The sequence below is a fragment of the Erithacus rubecula genome (genome assembly GCF_903797595.1).
Source record: "Erithacus rubecula genome assembly, chromosome: Z".
Lineage (NCBI taxonomy): Eukaryota > Metazoa > Chordata > Aves > Passeriformes > Muscicapidae > Erithacus > Erithacus rubecula.
Window position 1 is genome coordinate 5,139,113 of NC_136661.1, and position 27,721 is coordinate 5,166,833.

The 27,721-nt window shown below is 35.0% G+C and overlaps 1 protein-coding gene across 6 annotated transcripts in view; it reads left to right on the forward strand.

Moving 5' to 3' along the window:
- PTPRD (protein tyrosine phosphatase receptor type D) overlaps nucleotides 1-27,721 on the forward strand; it is a 353,173-nt gene that overhangs the window by 256,859 nt on the left and 68,593 nt on the right. For all 6 annotated transcript variants that reach the window (XM_079329956.1, XM_079329958.1, XM_079329959.1 and 3 more), the window contains 4 exons: nucleotides 968-1,177; nucleotides 4,454-4,614; nucleotides 12,549-12,661; nucleotides 22,737-22,834. In XM_079329956.1, coding sequence (XP_079186082.1) covers nucleotides 968-1,177; nucleotides 4,454-4,614; nucleotides 12,549-12,661; nucleotides 22,737-22,834 — 582 coding nt within the window. The remainder of the gene's footprint in view (nucleotides 1-967; nucleotides 1,178-4,453; nucleotides 4,615-12,548; nucleotides 12,662-22,736; nucleotides 22,835-27,721) is intronic.

Below are 27,721 nucleotides of genomic sequence, written 5' to 3' on the forward strand. Positions count from 1 at the left end.
TAGAAAAACATTTGATGCAATTATAAGACTACAGGACGTTGTATAAGTTTCATAAGCAAAAAAACAAGTAGGATCACAAAGAGGCCTTAAAAGTTACCATTTATCACACAGGAACGGTTCAGACTCCTTGTAATCAAGTTAGACTAATTTTTGTGGAATGCCAGTATATCCAAAGCAGAAAAAAAGATATTGAAGAAGCATTTTTCTGATTTAATAACTAGTTCATCAACAGATTATGCTAGCTGAGCTTAAGTTCCTTTATTAGTTATATATGTTTTCCATGTTTGAACCTAGCATCTAATTTTGTCACAAATGTACTGATGTAAATTTTAGCTTGTTTATGAAAAGAAGTGATTCAGTCACCATTCCTGGAGGTATTTAAAAAGATGGGTGGTTTTGGCAATTAGGGACATGGTTTAATGGTGGGCGTGGCAGTGTTAGATTAATGGCTGGCATCAGTCTTAAAGGTCTTTTCCAACATATTTGATTTATGATTCTGTTCTGTGACTGACTTAATATACAGATAGGTAGATGGATAGATAGATAGATAGATAGATATATAGATACATAGATAAAGAATATGATAGAGAATATGTAAGATGTTATGTGCATTTATATGTCCTCAGAGAAAGTATATTGTTTTCTTATTCTTTCCCCACCACCTCCTCCTAGATGCAACAATATCTAAAAATTGTTCTGTGTTTTTAGTCTGGGCACTGTAGTTGCCTCCTAGTATCTTATCTTAACAAGATTGACAAGAAATGGGAAGATTTTGGAAGAATTGATTTAGTGATACTGATATGTCCCATGAAATGTGGATAAATTGGTTTTTCTAGTTCCTGGTCATGCACTAAATTTTCTCATTACACTGTCAATAAGTTACGTTAAAGTTGTTTACAGTTATCTTTCTATTCATGCTTGCTCTCTCTCTCTCTCCTCCATTCTTTTCCCTCCCTTCATTCTAAAGCTGCTTAAGGAGATAGCTAGGAAACGCAGAAGCATTCGTCTTGGGAGAGAAGTTGAACTAAAGCCATATATTGCAGCTCACTTTGAAGTTCTTCCTACGGAATTCACATTGGGGGATAAGAAGCATTATGGTGGATTTGAGAATAAGCAACTGCAGAGTGGTCAAGAATACGTCTTCTTTGTGTTGGCAGTAATGGAGCACTCAGAATCTGTAAGTTAGTTAATGATTTTCAATCTCAACATTACCTTATGTAATCATGAAAACATTTTTTCAGTGCTCATTCCATTTCCCTAAAGCTTTTTTTTCCAGTGTTATATATCACAGCATCTATAAAGTTTCCTTAATGCCCATTAATTCCTTAACTCTTCTGTTTGCACCTTCGTGTGTTACTTCAGTGTATAACTGAAACCTAAGAGTCACCTTTTATTAGCAGTATCATGATCCTTTGAAAATTGCATTGTGCATTTTTTTTGACCGTGGACACAGCTTCTTAGACATGAAAGCATCTTAACAGCATCTTTCTGTATGTATTTAAAGAATTGCTGTCTTTTGATGCTGCCATTAAATAACAGTACAGGTTATAAAGGGTTCTTGGAAAGATACATTGAACTAGAGATATGCACAGATACCCACTTTAATTACTGCCATTCCATAACAATTTTATCAGTAAATTGTTAGAAAGTTAGAAAATAATTCAATAGGGAAAATTCCTGAGGTGAACTAAATAATGAGCTGCCATTTCTCTGTGTGTAATTCATTTTGTAGTTGCATCCTTTTATGTGTGAATTAACCTAAAACATGTAATGTATTAAAAAGAAGGAAAACAAAAGACAGGTATACGACTTTTGAAATGTGCAATACACATTAGTATTTTTACATACTGTGTGTAATAAAGTATGTTTCTAATTGGTAGCTCAAGCTGACAGGTACATTTTCAGGTTCAGTCACTTGAAACTCCAACACCAGTACTCTGAACTCTAGTCAAATTCTTGCAGTGTATAACACTGCAATTGCTTTCTGGTGATTTCTTTTTCGGTGTCAATTGAATGTGCTTACTTAAACACAATGAGGAGGTAGTTCCACTTTGAGTACTTTAAAATACATAGCTTTGAAAATTAAGTAAATGCCTCCTAGAAGCTCTAACATAAATCAAAAGTTCTCTTTACTTTTTGGTACGAGCTGCCTAGAGATAATTTTGAAGGTGTTGCATCAGAAGGGTTCAAACTGGGTAGACAGCTTTTGACTATAAAGACAAGTGGCCATAAATCTGTATATCATAAATTACCTGTTCTAAAATGGATCTTCTCAATTCAGAGTACAGTTTATTGCATTTTGATATCAATTAAGGTATAAATGACCTGAATGTATTGCTTTGTTGGAAATCAGGATCAAGAAGCAGGAAGAAATAGGTTTGTAAACTGACATACATGGCACAATGTTTATAGGGTCCTACTCTTGAAAGACTTCAGAAGGCATTATTGAACTTAGGCTATGGATGAGGTTCAGCATGCCATCTGAAATATTTATGTGTTTGAGTAGCATGAGGTAGTCACAGACTGAAGAATTTTTTAAGGGTGCATGAGATTCAGCCTGCAGTGACTTTCAATGCTTCAGTGTACCAGCTCTCAGCCTGTATAGCTGATTTTCTTCTAGGGCTACAGGTTCTACTGATGTATGAATTGTAACTTGCAAGGGATGTTTTTCTTGATATTTAGATGTTTCATTTTAAATAAGGCTTCTTATTCAGAGAGCACAAAATTTCTCTCTTGATTGGTAGAATAGAGAACTTGAATTAAAAGAGGTCATGGGAAGGTCTGAATTTGTTTAACTTAGTAAAATGGGAGCTGGAGAGCTATGATTAAAATCTATAAATATGTTAAGGATGTCATCAAGAGGAGAGAAAAAATAAGACAAATTTGTAAAATAATAAATTAGTTATTAATACAGGATCGTCTAAAATTAAAAGTGAAATCCTATTTATTGATGAAAAGGTAGTATTTGTACTGTTGCTCTCAGTATCCCTCTATGTCTTTTTCGGCATTTTTGCCAAAGCAAGAGATGAAGTACAAAACTTCTTCTTGTAGCAATGAATTTTCTTTTTATTTCTTGAGAGTACTAAACCTGGGAAACAAAAAAAAACAAAAAAAAAAACAACAACAAAAAAATCAATTGGTCTACTTGGGTGATTCAGGAATTGAGCATGAAGACTCCCCAGTTTCCAGACAATGTTCATAGACTTAACACATAGGGAGGTTTTGATGTCAGGTGCTGGGAGTAGTAAAAGCTTTAATATAACTGGAGATTGTTGGCGTAGGTGCTAGCTCAGTAACACTCAGTAAGTGCCTCAGCTTTGCCAATCCTAACCCTGTCTCACACTCAGACACTATTGTAGCCCAGAGCCCAAAACAAGGCCAAATGAAGTGTGAAAAAACATGTCTCATTTGATAACACTTCTCCTGGCTAAGGGCATCTTTCAGAATACAGTGCAAACATAAATGGAAGCTAATATCTTCTCCCATTATCTTATTCTGTCTTAGCTGACATTTCTGATCTACTGCTGAATCATGTTTTTAAGTCCTTTGTGAGAGCTGTAGTTCAAATCCTGGTTTAGTGATGATGAAGACACACTACCACAGATGAGAAATATGTACAAACAATTTTCTACTTCTGACTTTACTATAACTCACAGTTCTTTAAATGATCCAATTTTAGCAGGCTGGCTCTTCAGCCACTCCAGTCTGTAATTTTAGCTCTGCACTCAGTCACAGATGAAACATCTCAGGTCAGACATGAATAAAAAAAATCCCTCTTATCACAGGTTTTATCTTAGACCATCTAGCTTAACACCATCAAGTAAAGCAAAGATTTTCAACAACCTTTGTTGGTTCATAATTCTAGTTTCATCCTTATGAAAGACTTGAGTGTCTAGCTTCCTTTCATAATGAATTTTCCCATTTTTGAGTCTTAAATTTGAGTTATCTCCACCTTGTGTCAAGACAGTTTTTGACTGGCCAAAATGCACAGTACTATTGTTGTAAGATGCTTTCCAAGGAACCTCTTACATTCAGTCCCCTTTATTTTTAATGATACCAGTCTTATGTCAAAAGTACCCTTTCATATCGTGCAGGAAGAAAGTGTTAAGACAGTATGAAACTAAAACAAAACCCAAAAATTGGTAACTGCTGGGCTATAGTTGTCAGTGTCATATTAATTTTCTTATTCTCTGCTTAAGTTGAAAAGTGTTCTGCAAGACCTGTGCTACATGATTTGTCTGCAGGTCATTGCTAATACGTGGAACACACAATAAAGATGATAATAACAACACACTGTTAAATTTGCAAGTTTGTATGTTGTCTTCAAGAAAAATAGCATTTGCACTTTGCTGTGTTTGTTTCATCATCACATTCTATACATTTATTTTGGATGTGGGATATTTAACGTTTTAATGCATTGCTTTATGATTAAGAATTATGTTTATTTCTACAGACCATGTATGCAACAAGCCCATATTCGGATCCTGTTGTTTCAATGGATCTTGATCCCCAACCAATTACAGATGAGGAGGAAGGCTTGATTTGGGTTGTTGGACCAGTTCTTGCAGTGGTGTTTATCATCTGTATTGTTATTGCTATACTTCTTTATAAAAGGTAGGTGTACCCTTTTGTTTTGTTGCAAGGTATATAATTTCCCCTCTATATTGGTCACTTTGTAATACTGTTCCACACTGTATTTTTGTGCTACAATATTAACTGTCATTGATTTGGAATGTTTTGAAATTTATTAATGGCTTCCAGAATGCTGCAGAAATTTTGATGAAAAGTTTCCAATAATTACAGGTACACGAGTACATTTTCCTGCTGATGACACTATATTAACACTGTTGCATTTAAATGTTTTTTCCTCTTTGCATACATTTGTATGCAAAGATACATTTGTATGCGAAGAAAGTAGATATGTTTTTGCACATAAATATGTATGGAATTTGCACATTTGACTTTTTAAAACTTGTTTATAGATGTATAATAGTAATACATTAGGGGTTACATTCAGCTTGTTGTTAAATGTGATTTTCATCTCCACTCAAGTAATTTGAATTTTAACTATTGACAGTTGCCCTCAATTTGGCAGTGTATCTATATGAATTTGAAGCTTGATCTGAGAGATTAAAGAGACATCAAATAGCTGTTTCCTGCTAATCTTTCAAAGAGATCAAATTTCACTCATTCTTCTCTCACTGTCTATGACACAGATTTAGTTTTGCTATTACATAAAGGACTTCTTCTGCCTTACAACATACTCAGTGAAAACTGTGTATGATGCCATAATTTTTATGTAGCAGCCTTTTACAGTGTAAATGAGTTAACACGGGTCAAGATACTAAATCAAAGCCAAAGAATAAAACTCAAAGAGGGTTTTTAATGTTTATATTTCATTCCTAATACATTTTTGAAATTTATTGAAAAATTATATTTGAGGAATATTTCAACGATGCTGTCAGTTTCTGGAGGGAGGGAGTACACTAGGAATAATTTTTATTAAATGAAGTATGTCTTCCACAACTAATAGCTATTACCTGCATAGAAATATTTAAATATCAGCCTATATGCTCTTCCCACCTTCAGTGTCTGGTCAAATACCTCTGAAGTTTCATGAAGAGAACTCTCTTCAGCGTTTGGAAAACATTCTCTGTTCAACAGTAAATAACCATTCCAGAATTAACTTCACCTTTGGATTCCAAATAGATACACATTTATGGAATGATTTTAGGGTTATGATCATACAGCAGCAAAACACTCAGTCTGTTGCTTGCAGATACTGTCTCCTGAACATTTCTAGTAGTGCACAGTGTCTCAGCCAATCAAATTAGTTAGCAATTCTGTTTCTGTCCATCACTTTATTGGGGATGTGCTAAAAGTGAAATACTCCTTTCTTCTGATTATTTGAAGTATAAAAAGTAATCTGCTCCCATACTACAAAAGAAATCCAAACAACAGTATATTAAGCAGATGTGCAGCTGCTTCTAGAGTTACTGATTACATTTATGGAACCAAAATAACAATCCTCTAATCTATTAAGCTAAAAAAAAAATAAATAAAAAGAAGAATAAAGGAAATATTCCACATACAAGCAGGTAAATTTGCTTATCAGTAGTGTGAAGAGATTGTCATTCACTGAGAATGGGGGATATGTTTTCCATCTGTTATTTACTACTTGTACTAGAACTGTTCAGGCAACTGTCCATATGTATTTATTTATTTTTCTATTTTCTGCTATTTATTCTAATTTTTTGAACTGCACTGACTTGGCAAATTACCTCTGAGAAATTATGACTGCAGTTTTAGCAGTCTGTGGTCCTCAATGAGCTTTTATTTCTGTAAAAATATAGTATATAATTGGAGTTTTTTTTTCCAAGACTATGTAACCTGAATGCAAGCTTACTGCTAGATTTTGATAGATTTGCTAACTGTAAAAGATCAATGACAAGTTAATTGGGATATTTGAAATATTGCTTTGAGAAAATAGTGAAATTTAATTTCAGAGTTAAATGGATTTAGTGTGGTGTCCTAGTTTAGGTCAAATCTGGGAGGAAATCTCCAAAGGGGTCCCTCTAGAAACAGATTCAAGTGGCCTCTCCCAAAGAGATGGCAAATTCAGGAAGTCCTTGTCATGGACTCAAACGCTCAGTCTCTCTCAGTCCCTCCTTTGCTGGAAAATGCCACATCCCAGCCCTGGTGGGCCATAGGTGTGAGCTCCTGGTGTTCTTTTGGGTTTTCAGACCAGAGCAGAGCTGATCAGTTCCAAGAAAAAGAAAAAAACACACTGCAGAGAATTTATCTGCTTCAGCTAGCTGAAACAGCTAACTAAAAGCCAAGGAGAGCTCTCTCCCGCTGTCTGTCCATGCAGCAGATGGCACAGCCCAGGAGCAGGAATGCAGAGCAGTGAGTGCAGTTTCTGCAAACAAGCTGTGCACTTCTTTTCCCCCTCTTCTCTCTCAGAACCAGTCCTAAAGGTGCAGAACTCAATATCCAGCACAAGCCGAACAGACAGTTTGGGATACAAGCACCATATAGTCACCCTAAGACATGTGGCTACAGGAGCTAGATGGGGAAAATACATTTTAAAAACCCAGGCAAACAAGTAATTTTTGTGGATACAAAAGTTTTACAAGTATACTTTTTGAATAGGAGTGCAAATGCAGAAGTATGATAGTGAGAAAATGGAGGTGGAAGGCATCAGTCTAGTTATGAACATATATATAAAAAATATTAAAGAGGATTTTGTTAAAGGATATGCAGTGCAAATGGGACATCCAAGAAATGACTGCGTCTTCTGAAGTGCAAAGAGCAGTAACTCAAATAAAGGTCAACTATGCTTAATTCCCTTTGTCCATAGAAACCTTTGTGAACAGACTTGGACCACTAAGCTCGTGATTTACAATACTACTTATACATTTTAATTACAATCACAGAGAAATTATGACTGCAGTTTCCAAAAGAATAATTTTATGGGGAGAAGTCTTGCCCTTCTTTAAAACATACCTTCTTCGATAGCATGGATAACTTGCATGGGTTGGTTTGAAGTATATTTTACTGTGACAAAGACAAGGAATGCATGTTTGAACTTTTTATTATTTGTTATTAATTTGTATAAAGGTTATTGCCTCTGCATTTACTTTTAGTAAAGTTGCAAAGATATTTCATAGACAGGTTTTTGGTCATTTGTTAGAATATAGTCAAAAGGTCATTGCAGCTTAGTAAGTAACAGCAGTAGATGAGAATAATACTGAAGAGTACCTTTTCTTGTCATCAGACATGGACATTCAATCATATAGTGGCCAACACAGATGAGGCCAGTTAATACACTGTGTGGCCAAGAGTTCACAAATTCACAGAATCAAAGGGCCACACCTCTGGAGTGTTCCTCATCCCAGCCCTGTTCAGTGCATGGCCATCTGCAGCAGGCATGCTCAGAGGGATATCCAGAATAGTTTTCTATAGCTAAGAACAGAAACACAATGACCTTTCTGGGCAACTTGTTCCCATATATAACTATCCTCACAGTAGAAACTGTTTTTTCTGAAGTTACAGTTGACTGTGTCTTGGCAATAGAACTCACTTGGCCATTAACCAGTTCAGTGTTCTCTGTCCTTGCAGCAGTGAAGCACACTGCAGTCATAATAAAGGGAGGCACCTATTTTTTGAGTAGATCTTTCCATCTATTAAACTTCATAAACAATCAAATCAAGAGATCCCATTAGATAATTGTCAATTACTTTCTTGCCATTTTCTTGTTGACAAGAAAATATATATTTTCTTTGCTCAGAGATGGAGTATCTTATTCAGTACAGTAAAATTTGTATCCAAAATTTCAAATAAAAAAAAAACCTAGATAGATAGAAGGTGTATGCCCTAGAGGAAATGCCTAACCATTAGGAGGTCTGCTTGATTCACAGTTTACATATATTTTATGTGTTTGATCCATGTTCAACGACATACTGTTTGGTTAATTAGGAGCTTACTTAGTGAATGTTAAAGAGCTCTAGAAATTGTGTGGTGTTTCTCAGAAATGGACAAACTAGAAAAAAATTGAATGTCGCCTTGAAGCATCCTAGCATCCTGTCATCTCATTCTTGGATTTGGGGTTTATTTTAATTTTTTTTTTTTTTTTTTTTAACAAATACATTCATGTGACTATTCCTTTTGTAAAGTGCAGCTTTTTTACTTGATTCAGAAGACTGATCTAAACTTCAATCTGTTGAATATAGTAACTCCAGCAGTCTAAATCATAGCATCATAGATTACTTTGGGTTGGTAAAGATCATCTAGTCCAACCCCCTGCAATAAACAGGGATATTCTCTGCTAGGTCAGATTTTTCAGATCCCCATCCATAGGCCTTAAAAGTATCCAGGGACAGGGAATCCACCACCTCTCTGAGAAACCTAATTAATTAGTGCTTCATAGCCTTCATCTTAAAATAAATTCTTTCTTCTAACTAGTCAGAAACTACTCTCTATTTCTTTAAAAGCATTACCCCTTGTCCTCTCATTATGGGCTCATTATAAAGCCTGTCCTCATCTTTCTTATAAGTCCCTTTAGGTACCAGAAGGCTGCAGTAAGATCTCCCATGATCTCTCCCAGATCCATGTCTATTTTGTACTGATGACCCCAGTACTGGATGCAGCACTCCCGGTGGGATCCCACCAATGTGGAGTGAGGGGCAGAATCCTTTGAACTGCTGGTTGCCTGCTGAATCTTGAGCTATAAGAAGAAATATACTTCTAAGAGGAAAAAAAATCAAACCAGATATTAAAAAAAAAACAAAGAAATGCACAACAGGAAAATTTTTTATCTTAAGTGATGATAAAGAATTTTAATTTTAATCCTCATAATGTCTGTAATCTAGTCATTGCAGAGTACAAACTATAAAAATGTTTGTAGAACCCCTGTTTATTATGAGCAACACACAGAAAGATAAACACTCTAGTTACAGTGTGTGTGTATAATAGAACATGTTGGTGAGAGATAATAATTCTTCCTGTTTACCTAAACTTTATAGATCATAGATCACTACAGATCTATACAGATCACTGTAGACCTCTAGTACATGACATTCATTCCAAATCTAAAAAGGCATGTAATACTTCATTGGAAAAAGATTTATGGTTCCCTTGCTTTCCAGGGTACTGTTAAAACTTCCTGTTATTTTATTACCTGGTTTTGTAAAATATTTTTAGTATTTTTTATTTCTTTTTATTATTTTTTTAATTTTAGTGCAAGTCTTATGTGTCTCATATATTTAACCTTGTTTGTCACTTCCTTTTCTCTTCCTCTTCTCTCTTTCTCTCCTTTCCATTCTAGTCTGCACTCCACTTTCATTTTTCCTCTCTTCCCTCTTCTCATCTCTCTTCTCTCTAGAAAATAACAGGGAGCTACATCTCAGTGAGATGTAATTTTTCACTGGAATGTTAACATTACCTTCATGGCTCAGATTAAACCCCCATTCTCCATTATCTCACTGGCTAAAATTTAAAGTCTAATTTCTTGGCAGATGGTGTTTAGAAGAGATGTATTTTTCAATAGAAGATTTGCTTTGGACATGATCTTGTGTCCTCAATTAATTCTATTCAATATTCTATTGAATATTTTGATGAGCTGTCATTTCCTAATTTTGGTTTAGTTACATACCTTTACTGCAAATCAAAATTTCTTGTATCTCCTATTTTCATGCTTATTCTCTTTGCTGCTGGTCAACTAACATTTTACCTTTTCTTCCTTCCTTGCTGCATTAAAATGGAGCAGTAAACCTGACAGGTGAGAAGTGAAAAGTAATCACTCTTCATTTAATACAGAGAAGGAGAAATAAGAGGAAAAAAAGTCATCATGAAAATGGTCTAAGACAAAGCATCTGTCAATCTTAAATGAATGTAGGCAGCAATCTATCAATATGAGGGCAACTGCAAATTTGCTATGTTATTTACGTCACTGAAAAGTAATGTAATACAAGCAGCAAAGTTTCACTGAGTTTTTTTTTTTGTGTCTTCATGGGGCAAATTTTCAAGAGATAGCAGAGCTCTATTGTCTATAGCAATGCTCATATGGTTTTATTTGTGTTTTAGTGACATGCAAGCAGTGGTTGCATGCAATAACCAATGTTCTTGAAATAAAATCTGTGGTTGTAGTTGAGGCATTAGCTGCTCTAAATATTCATATTGTCCCATACATAAACTGAACACTGTCACTTTACAGTGATATAATTGATCCTTTGTGGATTTTTTCCCCCTACTTATCTCAGAATTGTTGCATAATCTGGAAGAATTGTGATGTCTTCTATAAACTGGAGAGATTAAAAGAAACAGAATATTCTTCTAATTAATAATGCAAAATACACCGTTCTCTTATTCTAAAAGTATTCAAAATATTCAGATACATGATTAGAAGAGATTTTAGTTGTTTTATTAGATTACTATGAAATTGCAGTTTGGTGCTAACTTTCAAGTGGAAAAAAGTTTAATGAAGTTTGTCCCTGGACAGTTCCAAAACCTTAAGGGGGCTTTATATGCCTAGACTTAAAGAGAAGGAAATACAAGTTAAAAGACTGTACATCACACATCATTAGTAAGAAGAAAGTGCTAGAGCTTAGTGCTGCTAATGCTAGGAGTTTGGAATGGTCAAAATCAAGAGAAGGGAATCTCAAATGAGTTTATCAATACTAATTTTGCTTTTAAAAGCCTAAAAACAGAATAATCAGGTTTAAATTTTAATTGCTTCACTAAAAAGAGATAAATACACATGTTAAGTATTTGCTGGAGAGCAGGTGGAGTGTTTTTGCAATAAAACATTTTTATTTTTTTCAATAAAACCATAGGACTAGTTGCTTTCAAAAATTCATGCAATGGTTTTGTTTTTTGACATTTTGCATAACTTTTGAAGTGACTGTATGTCACCTGGTCTTCATTATTTCAAGAGCAGCAAGAAATTGACTGGAGTTATAACATATTTATCATTGTCACATTGTAAGTCAATTAGGAAAAAGACTGTGTTATGTTAACTTAAATGCTGGGGACCTGGAAGACCTTCTGCTATTTTTACACTTAAAGCAATCTCAGTTCTGTTTTCACAACATAACTCTTCCTCTGTTTGTTTCTTCATTTTATATTACGTAAAAAATATCAGCCACATTGTGTTTTCATTCAGCAACTCACAGATAACTAGTGAATAAAGATTCCACTGTCTTAATAAAAGCTCAGAGTGGTAGCTACTCTTCATGTAATACAATTCTCCATGTTTTACACCAGATAATAATGTGTAGAGATAATGGGAGTAAATTTTAACAAAAATATCAGTGAGAACACACATGGATTCTGCTTCTCTCTAAAGAAAGAGAAAGGCAACTTTCTATTTTTTCTCTTTCCTTCTCTTAATTTTTTTTATTTTCCTGTCATTGCAGTGAAAGTCTTAATTTACAGATCTAAGCCTTGAATACGTAGACCTGATAAGCCATTTGAAGACTGCATATTTCAGCTATTACAGAGATGAGAGGAAACAGAGCAAGTTCTTACATCCTAGAAAGTGAAAAGAGTAGATGTCACCTCGAATAGGTGTATTTTGTACTGCTCTTCCTCATATTAAAAATAACCTAAAGAATGCAAGTTATTTTTTACAACAATGTAGAGGTCTGTGTATAAAATAAGAAATATTTAATGAAAAGAACTTGGGGTGATCTAGCTCAAGAGTTGGCTGCTTTTTTAGAAAGGTATAGTTAGATAGCATTTAAAATAGGAGAACTGTCTGAATTTTTATACACTCAATGTTATAAGGGTAAAGTCTTAGGATGACCAGAAGGATGTTCTGAAACATCAGTTTAGGGTAGAATGCAGCTATTTTCTCTCTGACCATTTTACCACTGCAAATTGTAGGTACCCTACCCACCTGACATAATTATATTACCTTTGCACTGGATCAAATATTTTTTTTCGGAAATAAACATCTTGCCTTCAGAATATAATGCTAAACACTCAGGCACCTTTGTGAAGCTAACATGTCTATCTTCTATTTATGTGTCTTCATCTTCTCCATGCAGGAAGAGGGCTGAATCTGATTCTAGAAAGAGCAGCATACCCAACAGCAAGGAGGTCCCCTCTCACCATCCCACAGATCCAGTGGAGCTGCGACGCCTTAACTTTCAAACTCCGGGTAAGAGACAGTAACTCACTGAGATCTCTGTCATCACTGGCTGATTATTGGTGCTATTACTGAAAAGAAAGGCTGATTGTTTGAAAATAAGTATTTTGTTTGAGGGTTTGGGGGGATGTTTATCTTTGTTTTTGCTGCAATATATGTTTCTTCATTAGAGTTGGAAATAATTATATAATTTATTTATTTGTTTAAAAGAAAAGCCTGCTTGAAAAAAAACTGAAGTTTTGTAAAAAAGATCCTGAAGACACATATGCTCTATAGATGTGTTTTATTGTGCTAAAATTCAAACTTAAACCTAACAATTCTAGAAAATATTACTGGGAAGTGTACATCTCTCTGTTTATTAATGATACTTTTATGGAAATTTATTTGTAAATAAGCTTCCCTTTTATCTATTGCATTATCGGATAATATATTAACATCACTGCAAATTCCACTGGTTTGCAAATGTACAATACAGAAGAGAAATATATAACTAGATTAATGGATTTGTCATTGAAAAGAAGGCTATATGTTATGGTCAAGTAGGATATTAATATGTCAGTAGTTTTGAGGTCAGAAGCAACACATTCTCAAATACTTAATTTTTTTTTTCATTAAACAATTTTTTCTTAAAGCTCTTTAATCTGATGCTCAAGAAGCACCAAGAGAGAAATATTTAAAATAGTATTTTTACCACCTTTGCAACTTTTATTTAAATCAGCTTTATTTTGGTGTAAGTTATGCCCTAGTAGACTTGTTTTCTACTACAATATATTTGCATGGAGTCTGATGCTAATTAGGAGATAAATCTTCATGACCCTCATGTTTTTTGTCAAACTTACTGCATTAAGTAAAAAAGGTAGTGAATTCGAGTTCATAAAAGCAGGAAATTAGGTGCTTGAGATGCTGAGGATTAGCTGCTGGAGTTGACGTGATAAATACTATTAAAGGGTTAAGTGAGCATGCAAATCTTGTTTCTGGTTTTCTAAACAGTGACTGTATTCAGATGATGCTGCCCCAGAAGGAGGGCAACCGTAGAGTGATGAATGTGGCTGAAGACCCACACTTCATCACATGGCAGAAGCAGAAAAGGAAGACCTGGAGGCTGAGTTTTGCTCCAGCCTTGCTTTTTCAGTCTGTTGCAGTGCATTGCTCCTAGCAGCTGGGGCAAATCAGGTGTGTTTTAGGAACACATCTTCTAATTTAATTTCATCTTAGTGTGTGGGAATCTTGTTGACATGCTGGGACCTGTCTACCATGGGAACTTAAATGCAGAAAATGCAAATAATTGAAAGTCTTTATTCACTGTCCTTCTGAGGTTACAGTTTCAGTGTAGGTTCATTATTTCTGGGTGAAGTTTTCATCTGCTACTCAGCACTTTTGTAAAAGTTCTAAAGGGTTTTACAGCAAAAGAAATATACACATACAAATCTTTGAAACATGAGATGAAAAAATACTGTTCTTACAGTCTAACTTATACCTAAAACAAGTAATTGCATGTATATAGTTATATAATGGATAGAAAAAATGGCTTACTAGAATAACAGAATTGTTTTGTTTGGAAAAGATCTCTAAAATCATTAGCTCCAGCCATTAACCAAGCACCTTAATGTTCAACAATAAACCACATCCTGAGGTGCAGCACCCACATTTTCTGAGCACTCCAGGCCCAGTGATTCCACCACTTCCCTAGGCAGCTTGTTCCAATGCCTGATGACCCTTTCACCACGAAGAATTTCCTAATATCTAATCTGAACGTCCCCAGTGCACCTTGAGGCCATTTCCTCTTCCCACCGTATCCCTTTTTTACCTTGGCAAAAGAGAGTGCTCCCACCTGGCTTCTTTCAGGCAGCTGTGGGGAGCAGTAGGGTTTCCTCTCAGCCTGAACACCTGCAGCTCCCTCAGCTGCTCCTCATAGGGCTTGTGCTCCAGAGCCTTCCCCAGCTCCACTGCCCCTCTCTGGACCTGCTCCAGCCCCTCAATGCCCTTCATGGACTGAGGACAGAACTGAACGCAGGATTTGAGCCGTGGGCTCCCCAGTGCTGAGCACAGGGCACAGTCCTGGCCCTGCTGCTGCTGGCTGCAATATTGCTGGGACAGGCCGGGGTGATCCGCTCAATGACCTGCCCCAGCATCCAGGCCTGTATTCCCTGGACCCTCCTTCCTGCCCTTCTTGGTTATAGAAGTCCCATTTGGAAACCTCCAGTCAACTGGAACATCCCCAGTTAGGCAGGACTGCTGGCATCTGAGGGAGGGGAGGCTCAATGAGTCTAGGTGGTGCAGCAGCTCACTGACCATTCTTTCCAGGATCAGGGGGACTTCATTCTGCTCCCCATCTTTGTCTTCCTAAATACCCTCACAATAGCTGATATTGCTATTAAAAATTTAGGCAAAGAAGGCATGAATTACATCAGTCTTTACCTCATCAATCGTCACTATGTCTCCCTCTTCATCCAATAAATAATGGGATAATAAACAGATATATAGGACTAATTTTCTGCACTCTGTTTATTTAGATGCGTAATCTTATCTATGTATTTAGTATTCATCATAATTAAAATGAAATATGAGGGAAAAAACCCTGCTGCCAAGTGCTAACATATAAAATTAATTAATTGTAATTAATTCTTCATTTACATTGAGAAGGTAAAGTTATTAAGAAATGGCAGAATTTGTGGCACTTGTAGACACTGTAATTCCATGTCATTGATCTGAAAAGAACTGGAGAGGATTTAAAGCATACTTTTTCTTGGTGGGCTATAGTTTATCTGTGAAGTTTTGTAGTTTTCTGTGAAGCTATTTGAGCAGAACATCTACAATCTGTTTCTTCCAGAAACTCCTCTTTGCTATAATCCTTTCCACAGATTGGAGCATTACCATTATTATTAAAAATACGGTACATCAAATGATAATCTTTTTCCTATTATTGTGCCTCTTAAGATGCCCAGACACAGGTCAGGCCATTACATTACTCAGCGTACAAACGAATATCAGCAAGAAAAAAATCCTAGCCCAGTAGATTTGTCTTACTTTGTTACATTTGCTAAATAGCCTGTTTTTAATATGTAAACAGCCACAATGAAATCAAAGTACAGTTCTTTTGTTAGAAAAAGCAGAATTTCACTTAACTCACATTAACTTCAATTAGGGCTACCATTTCATTAAAATCTATCTTAGGTGTCTAGATTCTACTGGAATATTTACCCATCTGTCAACCAGCAACACACAATCAAATAACATGTAATAAAATTTTTTATAAGATGAGCACAGAGAAACTACAGAGAGGCTGTACGTTCAGGTTATCAGCTTTGTGTGTTAGGTTTTTTGTTCTTTCACTTTCGAATGTATGGGTTTTATTTTCTGCAATGTAGCAGAACTAGATAGAGGGGTACTGCAGAGAAGGAGACTGAGAAAAGGGGGTAGGGCTGATGTGGTTATGTGTAGAGTTCCTTTTACTGAGAAATCTGCTGTCACCCTCATAAAATGAGGCATTTCTCAACATGGCCTACAGATAAAACAAAGGACAGAGTGGTGAATGTACTTTCAGTACAAGTGCATCAAGCTAGATGATTTGACATAGCTGTTATTCTAATGATTTAGTTTTTAGATTACAAAGCATCCACAGTTTGCTTGGAGCTTTCCAGCAGACCAAATGCTTTCAGCGGGAGAGAAAAAAAATTTCCAATGAATCCATAATGTACAGAAGTGTTAGAGAAAAAAATTCTAAATTACTTTGACATTGGCAGGTTTTCACTTTGAGAGGTGAATGAGACACTCCTATAAAATTATAGGTTATCATAAACTTTAGTACTTTAAAATATTTCTAAACAACCACATTCCAAAAATGCTATCCTTCATCTATTTTATATAAGGAAAGATCTGATTTGATACAGATATAAATAGATGCCAGATATCAAAATAATTTGAAAGCTAAGTCCTTGGCGTAAATTTTAATTTCTAACCACAATTTCAAATTACTCCAAATAAAGGTGATTTGTCATAGATTTTTTGACACAAAATATGAGAAAGCAATATTTTATCTTTGGTGATATTTAGAGAATCATTTTAGCACAAATATGTTGTATTTGTCATAAAATTTTCAATTCTGCATGAAGATGTTATAAAATTTCACAGTCTAAATCACCAGCACAGGAAATATCTTGCTTTCCTTTCACTTTTTATTGTCTCCAATCTTCAATAATCAGAAGAGATCTAAAGATTTCTAACCTAAGGAGTTTCCTATCTTACCTTGTTCAGAAAGGATCAAATTTATTTCTGGCTTCACTCCGCATTGGATGGAGTAACTCCATAGATAAATTTCACACTCTGCCTTGACATTTGGAATAGCCCACAGTTCTGTATCTGGGAACAAGATCCCAGGTCTGCATGTGTTATCCAAAAATGTGTATGTGTTAGATAAGCCCATATGTCAGTGAGTGGGTCACAGCAGTGCCAAGTTCTCTTTGAGTAAACATGAAAATACCCAATCTCTCAGTAGGATTTCATTTTTAAGTCTGTTATTCTTTCATAACTGGAATAGCAGAGGAAAAGTCTATCACATTCTTACCTTTCTACAAGGTTCCCAGGAAACACAGAATTAAAATCATTAACCTGGTGCACAGATTTTAGAGGAAGCTATGCCACATGGGAGAGTTAAGGTAAAAAAAGGGGTAATAATTAAGCCTCACAAAAGGTTTCATCAAATAAGGCAGCCCAGCTGTGCAGAAGAAAATTAACTGAAATTAAGTAGTTTGAGTGGGTTCTGAGAGATCCACGGCTCAGGCAGACTTCAATCTGCCAATCAGCCAGAGAACTAAATTGAGTCATTCCTCAAAAGTGACTGATTTTTTTATCCTTATTTAACTATAAAATGTGTCACACTTATAAGTAATTTTTGTAATTGGGTGCCAATTAAACAATTATCTCATTATATCTTATGAACTAAATAAGATGCTTTGAAATAGAAGAAAAATAAATAGAGTTATTACAGCTCTAAGTTAAAGACTTTTTTTAAATTAGATAAGTGCTCACTTATTCCCTGAGTTGCTAAGGAATTTCCACAAACTTATTTCCATGATAAAGCAGAAAAAGCATAAAACATGTTCACAGGAAAAGGGTGCAAATAAAAAAAAAGGTGCAAAAAGTGATGTCTGGGTTTAGTTACCTGCTTTGCAAGACAGCAGAAATTTCTTTGCAGAGTTTATCCACTCAACATCTGTTTATGAAAATCATGACAAGGAAGTAATGTGCCCTGTCTCTGTGGCAAAAACAGACTAAAATGCTTTCTCATAGGCAGCCATCATACATATAGCTCTTCATATGAACATGTCTCACATGGAGGATTTAGGCACCTAAGAGAGGTACAGCTTCCGATGCAAATGGCACTTCTCAGATACCCCACTTCATTGCTTTGAAACCTGGAGGAACCCAGAATCTGCTTAGCTAGGAGATAAAGTTGAAGATTCTTCTCTTCACAAAAGTTATCCCTTTTTCTCCTCCCTGTATTTTAGACCATAGTTTTTGTGACATCTTCTTGTATTTGACATTTTTTGATAAGGATCTGAAAATTAGGTTTCTTCATTTCTCACTTTAGGTGACTGCTATACATCACTCAGAGGTGGTGCTTCTGCTATGAGGCTATGGAGATCCTAAGCTCCTTAAAACTCGGTCTTTGTTGCAGTAAACAGGGAATAGTTTTCATTCCAGAACAACTGATCAAGTTTTGAAGAACATGAAAATATTCTGGAATAAATGTGGCATAATTTTTCAATATTATATATGCATTTGCGATTATTTTAGAATAGCTGTTGCAGAATTATGCATGTCTCTAGAGACTGTCTTGTAAATTAGTCTTTGTGGTTTCATGCTCTGGCCTAGTTCTAGCTCTGTGAAAATGAAACTTTAAAGTAACAGTAATTTTTTCATGTACTAAAGGCCTTCTTGATAAATTTTCATGGATGCTGAATTCCTACTGAATCAGGGTCATCCTTACTTTTCCCCATTTTCCATGTCTGAGTTTAAAGTAGGTGTTCTTTTCTATATTTTTGGTAAGGATAAGTCTCAACAACCACTGGTACTGATTCCTTCCATTTTTTATAAAGGGATATCTTGATCAACGTAGATTGGTGTGTAGGAAAGTATTCTGTGTTATTAAATAAAAATGAGAAGTTTCTAAAGTCACAGACAATTAAGACAACATGGACCTAAAGTACTACTCATTTCCTAAAGGAATTTCTGCAACAATCATGTGACACATTTTCACTTAGTGTAGATTGTAGTCTTTATACTAGCAGATTTGCTCTTTAATTTCTAACTTTGTTCTTGTTTGTTGTGGCTATGTCAACCTACAGTTCCAAATTGGTAAATAAATGTGTGTTTCATTAATGTTTCTAAAACCCCTTATCATAAAACCCTGACAACAAACAAAATCCCAATTTAATGCACTAATGACAACCCTAAAACACCCACTTGATTAGCTGGGATAAAGAAATATAATTAACAGGTTTAATGTCTGTTAATATGCAGATGGTTTCTGACCTTGCTCTCTCAAGTTTTTTCCTTGAAATTGTGGTACAAATAGTATTTCATGCTCCTTACTCATGTGTTTACTACAGATTAACCAGAGAAAAATTCTACACTGTATTTAAACTATACATTGTTATTTAATCATGTAAAAGGTTACTACTAGGCTGCATAAGATTAATTACATTTGGCAATCTTCTACCAAATCTGGAAATAAAAATTTTAATGGGTGCAATTTCAACTGTGTTTTGCATGTGGTGGTTTGGGGGGTTTTCTTTTTCTTGAGTTTTCAGGGGTTTTCATCTCTTTTTTTAAAAGGAAAAAAAAAAAAAAAGAAAAAAAGAGATACTCTATTTAAAAGAGAATTTGAAAGCATGTTTTTAGCATGGTATTTCTTTTGACTTTTTAGCATGTCACGGGATCTGTTGTAATTTACCTGTATTTTGTCTTTAAGTTTTTGTGTTGTCATGACATACGTTGATTGGTGTGGGAGTGTGTCATCAAATAAGTGTATTCTCTTATTTGTAACCACTAAGAGAAGTGAGTTTAGCTGTATTTTAAGTGGGATCTTTTGAGTCAAGTTCTACGCCTGCTCAATAGAAGCCTCATTTTGCATGAGGTGTGATGACATCTTAGGATGTTCATTCATAGCATATTCTGTTATGATTCACAGACTGATGACATAACAAAAACCCTCCAGCAGTTCTTTTTAAAATTAACTACTTCTATTGTATCAGTAGAGCAAATTTTATATATTTAAAATATGAAAACAGATCAAATACAATTACTTCATAAGCTAACTGCCAAATATTATTTGAAGAAATTTATTCAAATTGTAATTGCTGAAAATGAGACATAGGGGAAGGGTTTAAATGCAGTTTAATTTTATCATTTTCTGAAGTTTTAAGAAGTTCCTCTTTTTGCCTTAGAAAAATTTACTTTCAAATTCCTTATTTGCACAAAGTGTTTAATATGAAATCCCCCTTTGGAAATGTTAAGTGTCCTGTAGAGAAGCCTGTAAACAAAAATAATTTTAAAACAGAATGGGTGTTCAGCATCTTTAGAAAAACATTCCTTTGAAGTAAGTTAATTATTATGATTTGTGTTCATGATGCTGCTGATTTAGTCAGGTTCTTTGTGTGATGAGTGAGTCTCATACTCACTGGGTTTATGACCTTTGTATTTACCGTAGGGTAACTGCACCTTTAAACTTTAAATATCTCAGTTGAGTTACCAGACGCTGTTTTGTGCATGTCCGAAGTGCCTGTATGTACAAGATTGATTGATTATGATGGTCTACTGCTGTTACTAATTTGTTTCCCATTTCCGATTGGCTTTTACTTTTTACAGCTTTGAGCAGTAATTCAGTCCCCTACGCCTCCCTGATTGGCTCTGTGTCCTCCCTCTCTAGCCAAACTACCACTCAGTCCTTATATGATAATAACTCTCTCCCACGATTCGCTCGAAAAGGTCTAAACATCTTTGTCTCTATTATTTTCTCTGTTCAAGCACTGTTTTAGATGTACATCAGTCCACCTCCATTTCTGGATCAATCTAGAGTTCTCTTGTGCCTTTTCACCCACATACTTTCCATAGGGGTGCTTGATCTGGATCAATCCGTCTAATTATTAGATAACTGTCACCCATACTCACTTTGAGAGTAGCCAAGTCCTAAGTAAAATTTTTAAGAAAATGGGAGAGAAGCAGAGCTGCAGCAAATAAATTAGTACTTAGAGACTAATTTTTTAAATTGAAATTTTTAAGGAATCTCCCCACTGATCAGAGTATTCTGCTTTGTTAGCTGACTGACAACTTGCCTTAATGTCTTACCATCACAGATGTGCTATGAAGATTCCCTAAAATATATATATATATAGGGTCAGAAGAATTAGGGCCAGTGCTGCTGGACATTATTTTGGAGTCTATTAAGATGCTTGAAATATCAAAGAATCCAAAAGAAAACAAGAATTAAAAACAAAATTAAAATAATTAATACACATATTATAGTGTGACTGTGTTGTAGCCACATGGTCGTTTTCAGCTATGTTTAAAGGAAATGCAAGTCAACTGTCTTAGGCATGTTCTTGAAAGTCACGGTGACAAAGCAAACTGCATTGTGCAACATGCCTTCCAGCTTGAGCCCCCTTGAGTCATCAATGTTTTCCCTTCGTAATTTCAAGAGATCCTGGGGTTCACTAGCTTAACTTTTTCTTGCCAGCTCTGGTTTCTTCCCAAGCTATTGAAACCTCACTTTCATTTTACGTGTGGTTGCATAAAGTATGAAGAGAAGAATGTAAGCATTTTGCAGAAAGTTCATAAAGACTAATAGCTTGAAATAAATATGTTCACAAAATTTGCCTGTCAAAACTTAAGCTGGCAGATTGTTCTAGTTGACCCCACATCTTTTCTGTCTATTTTTTTGCCTTGCTGTCCCTGTACCGCCTTACACACCCATCTGTACTTCCAATTCCAAGCTCTTTTTCACTTAGTATCTTCATCAGTGGACAAAGATGTTTACACCTGAAGTAGATTGTAGGTACTTTTAGGGGTTGATAAATGGGGTTTCAGATTAAGCATATTTTAAGGTACTAGTGCAGTCAGCATGTCCAGCCAAACTGTACAACCCCTGCCTCTACAATCTGCTACTAGTGAAAACATTTTTGAAGTTCTAATTGTCTTATGTCTAATGTTGTCTTAAGTGACTGTTGTCTTAAAGCAGTGATGCATGTTGTTCTAGTCTTTCATAGCTGCATGTCAGTCACCTCAGAATTCTTTAAAATATTTAAGTATTTCTAATTAAGAGTACACAGTCATTTCTATACCTTGATGCATTATTATTATTATTATAATTATTATTATTATTGTTAGTAGTAGTAGTAGTAGCAGTAGCAGTAGTAGTAGTAGTAGTAGTAGTAGTAGCAGCAATCTTCATTCTTTCCATTTCATTATTTTATGCTTTATTTTATAAGTTAATTTTATGTTGGTTTAGGTTTCTTTTTTTTTTACCATTTCCTTTGCAGGTTCAGGTGTCTCTGGTTACCCTGGTAACCTTCATTATTCAAGTTCATTTTTCTTGATTATGCATTAGTCACTTTGTTTTCTGTCAAAACACTATTGTTTCCCCTTTAGGGTTCTTTCAGTGTCTGTTTCTCAGCTCACATTTCTTCATCTAATTTAACAGAGTTTTCATTTCATGTATGGTGGTAGAAAGAGTGTGAAGTGACATTAAGAGTCATTACTCAAAGCAGAGGTCAACATCAGGTCTAACTGTCTCATTTTTCCATGCCTAGCTAAACTCATTGACTCACATGATGGTAGCTCTTTTTCTCTACACTAGGAATGTTAGCTTTGGGAATAAGTTTGGTGACTTCTTTTAATTTGACTTTAGACCTCATCTATGCAGAGCATGTCCTGCTTTGAGTAACCAAACTATTTGCCTGCTTCTCTCACATGACATCTTTACTACTTACACATTTATAGACATTCTAACTATTGCATTTTCTAAATTTTAGAGCAATTCCATCACTGTAATTTACTTTAAATTTTGTTCTGCTTTCTTGTTCAACAGGTATGGCCAGTCATCCACCAATACCTATCTTGGAACTTGCAGATCACATTGAAAGATTGAAAGCAAATGACAATTTGAAGTTCTCACAGGAGTATGAGGTAATTTTCTACACTTCTTTATGGTTCAGATTTTAAATGTCATGCTTGCTGTTTCCCAGGACTTCTCTCTGATATGGTGCCAGGTTTGTATGATATTCAAACCATGATAAAAAATGGCATAAAATGACTACACTGTGAGCTGGTTCCATTGCTCATAAAATGCTGTTCTCTTTTTGCAAGGATACATCAGGCAGATGGACACGGATATGGACATGGACATACACTTATAGTAATGTGTGAATGATAAAGCATAGACTTGTTTTAATGTACACAAATACCTCTCTTTCCTGCAGTCTAAAGATCCTTAGATTCTTTTAAAAATATCCTTTATAATGTTGACAGGACACATAACACATACAGCAAAAGCTCCAAAGAAGATTCAGTCCACTGCTTTAATTTTGCATGAGATAAAAGGTTTTGCGAGTGCTTAGCGTCTCTTTTAATGTAGCAGCTTCAGGACATTGCATTTTCCTCCTGTCAGCAGTACCACTTTAATAAATTGTGAATGATGGTCTAGAAGAGCATGAAAGAATTTAACTGGAAGATGGTAATCATTTGCCAGACACCTTGTCAGTAACCCGTGGATTATATGGGTATTGCTATAGTAGACAGTAACAGCCTTTAAGGTCAGTAATTTGTGGCTAAAGGGACATAGGGAGCCATCCATTAAACCTGGTAAATTACAGCTATTACTTTAATACCAAAATATTGTCTATGCCAGAAATACATGGATCAAGTATGCACCAAACTGACAGTAAAGAACTGCTTCTATAGATCAGCTATAGGTGATCCAAGGATTAACAGCTCCCAGAGGGGTCACTGACACAGTATTTTCTTTATGGTCTGTTGTGTCACTAATCTTTGCTTAAAATCCTCCAACTATTTGTCAGCATGGTAGAGTAAAAGCCTGCATCACTCTTACTTTTTTAGGGGCCACACATTAGTTCCATTTGAAAGTTCATATGGATACTGGCAGTGCAAAAAAACCCAGTCAAGAATACTTTCACACCTTAGTTTCATAGTAAAATGTTACTGCAGGGTACATGGAAACACTATACGTTTCCATTGTATTTTAAAAAGTCATGACAGACGATGTTAAAAATTAATACTAAGTGCTGTGATACAGAACTACAATTGTTTATTATTTAATTGAATGCATTATTCAGAATGTCCTTAAGACTGCTTTAAAAAATAATCTCATTAGATATTAAAAGGAAAATATAGTTTCAAAAATTCCTGGAAATAAATTTGTTGAAGAACAACTTTTTATAGCTGTTTGCTGTTGCAATCACAAAAAATGTGGGAAAATCTCCACATTTTTCTACATGTAAATCTTGTGTTCTTAAATTACGAAGATTGTAGCTTATAAATAATCGGGCAGGGAAATTTGTGTTACAAAATCTTCACCATAATAAAAGATGACATTTGGTATAAATTTTAAAGAGGTGATATGGTATTCTTATGCTGTAATAGAACTTAGTTTGCTGGTTTGTATTATCTCTTTCTTACTTAAGTAAGTAAAATCATCTTGAGAGTGTAAATTTTACATTTAATTCTTCTGTCTGTGCAGAAGTTTCTCTAGCCGGTGTAAATAAAACAACTTTCACATTCTTTTTTTTTTTCACTTCATTTGTTTGGTGAGTGGGGTTGTTTTTTTCTTGTTTCTGTTTTGTTTTGCTTGGGTTTTGGTTATGTTTTGTTGTTTTGTTTTGTTTTTTTTTTTAATCTTTACAAAATGTACCATCTGGAGCAGAATGATCAGACACTCAAGATTAGAATATGGGCAACTGTGCGTCAACATCAAGTTTCATTCGTATTGCTAGGCCGAAGAAGGTTAAGCATTTATCTTTGAAATTAAAGCTTTAGAGATACTTCTTCATTTCAATCTACTCCAAGATTCATCCATTTTCAAATAGAATTTGTGAAAAGCACTGTTTTTTGGTTGCATGGTCTAGGCTAGGCAGTGGACTAAAGCTGCAGTTTGATGATCACTGTAAGTCATCTCCGTGTCTTGGCTGTGCATTCCTGTTGTCTCTCTTCTGCCAGTCCTGGCACTGGCACATGTGCAGCTGTTCAAGGATTATCTCAGGAAATAGATTCAGCTGAAAACTAATTGTTTTATTTTTCTTTGCTGTTTTCAATTGGATCGGTTCCCTAAACTAGCTCACCACATGTCTGCTTAAGCTCGAGTGCCAGCAAAGGGAAGTGGTGGGTATATTTGTGGTCAGGGACTGGGACCTTCTACTTCAGCAGCCGTTCTCACTATCATCTCTTAAACAGTCATTTTTAATCTGATTGCAAGGCAGAAAGAGGTACAGATGGTAACAGTTCAGTCATTATCACTTCAGATAATGCTAGAACTGGTGAGACAGAAGGAAAAAGATACTTCTCATATTCAAAAGTTCAAGGTGTAACATGCAGCACAAAACTACTGACCTTTATCGATACCAGCAAAATCCTCCAGTTAATTCCTGTTTAGGGAAGCAGAGAGCTTTCATAAATGACCACTGGCAATTTTGGGTTTTTTTTTAATAATTCCCTTTTCTCGTTGGCAATTACTTTATTTTACTTTTTATGGAATCATTTGCACTGTATGGATGAAATTCTTCAAAGATGATATTCATTATATACAGTAACTGTTATGACAACTTTGTGACACCATAAAATAAAATATGTATTAGTGGTTTTCTTTTAGATTCTGACTTCTCTTCCTTCTATCTCCATTAATCTTCTAACTCTATTTCCAAAGAATGTTTAGATTTCTTTTTTGGCACAATCTACTTTGGTTGCCACTTCAAAAAAAATTACTGGTTTCACCACTCAAACGCATCTTTTCATTTTCTAAGAAATGCCTGAATACCTGTTCCTCTTCCATTCTTGCTCGTGTTCCATCCACTTACATTTGATCAGAATCTCTGATCAAAATTCAATACAAGTTTGGTTTATTCCTTTTGGAAGAATATCGCTTCCTTCCTGTTTTCACTTTCTCCTCAGACAGACAAACCTCCCTGTCTCTTAAAAAGAGTGTATTCTCCAGTGTAGAGCACCTTCTAAATATTTAATGGAAGGCTCAATGTCATCAGCTGGACAAGTTCCTACTTCTACAAGTCTTCATAAACTGTGCCATGGTGTCCTCAGAGCATCTCCTATCCCAGCTCTTACAGCATATCAGCAGAACAATAGAGATTTCTTCCATTGTACTGCTCTCACAAATTTACCTTGAATACCATCTTTTGTGGGACAACACGGGCCAAGCCTCAAGGATTATTGCTTTGGCAAGATTCAAATAAACTTACAATTCACATGTTGCATAAACTGGTTCTGTAGTGTTAACACAAGATAGAGTTATGACTCCTCAATGAGGTTCATTTCTACTTCCAAATAAATTTTCCATAATCCTTCATTAATTTTTTATTAGCTTGCAATCCCCAAGCCTAAACATAATGGTTTACTTTGTTAATATCATTAATATCAGTAATGTCACACAGTTCTTTTTTGTTCTCTAATTTAAGGGCAGGATTGATCCCAGTTGATTATTGGGAAGCTTTTGCAGACTTTGACAATCTTAGTGGGATTTTTATGTAATGTAAGGGTCCATATAGATTTGACAGCTAAGCAAAAATCTGTGTTTATATGATAGTTACCTTTATATTGTATCTCCTTCTTATCGGAGGCTTCAGAATTTAAAAATAAAAAGTGGTCACAGAGATAAACTGAAGAAAACCAATAATGTTCCCCCTACTCTATGATGTATTTGTAAAGTCATTTTCCACTATAAGACAGAACAGAAAATCTGTTTCTCCAAAGCAGATTTTTGAGACTTGTGTAAAATAATTCAACATTTCTTTTCTGAGGTCTGTACATAGAGCTTTGCACCCCTAAGAAAGTGGATTCAGATTCATGCTATTTTTGCAGGAGACTCTGTCATAATAACACAAAATTTACACCATCAGAATATGTAAGTTACTGTATGATTTACTGTGAATGTGTATGTATGCACTGGTTAATGAATGTTACAAGAAGTTGTATATAATTTAATGCTTTCTCTCATGAGCTTTCTTTCTGTAAATTGCAGCCAGTTGTGCCTTAAAATTCAGTACTAGAAAACATGAAGATGCATTTTGACTTTTTTTTTATTGTGGCTTTTCAGAATCAGTTGGTAGGATTTGTGATAGGAGCACAGTTTACTGAATATGTTATATTTGTCCTTTTGTATTTGCAACAACATAAACACTGGATACTAAAACATAGTAAATCTTGTATAGTAGAAGCACATATAAAACTTATTATAGTTGTAATACATTTTAGAAGTCCAGGAAGAACAGATGATCCGTGGAATGAATCTCTATCAAAGAAACAGCTGCACTTAACTGCTATATCATTGTAGATAATAGTGACTCATATGGAAAAATCAATTTTTTTCTCAGCAAAAATATGGTTTTGTTCTTTTTCTTTTAATGGTTTCCTCTTTTTAATATTACAAACATCATTTATTGGGATTTTCTAACTTTACTATCGTGGGATGTACTCCATTTATTGAGAAACATTTAACGTAGTCAGTGGATGATCAAAAGTCATCTTCTTATTAATAGCACATACACTTGCATTCACTTAGGTTGTTTGGTGCTTAGTTCCACCTAGGGTACTATCTGAGCCAGCAGTATAGTTATGGTAGAGAATTTTAAAGACATAATGCAAGAATTTGAAGTCCTGCTAGTCAAGATTCAGAGCAGGGCATTATCTCCTTCCTTTGTGCTGTGAATGCTTCATTGGGATAACAACATTTGTTTATGTTATGTAATTAATCAAATAAAAGAAGGCTGGTATTACATATTAGGATGTTGGTTTGATACCTACTATTTTTTTTTTTTTTTTTTTTTGCCCAGG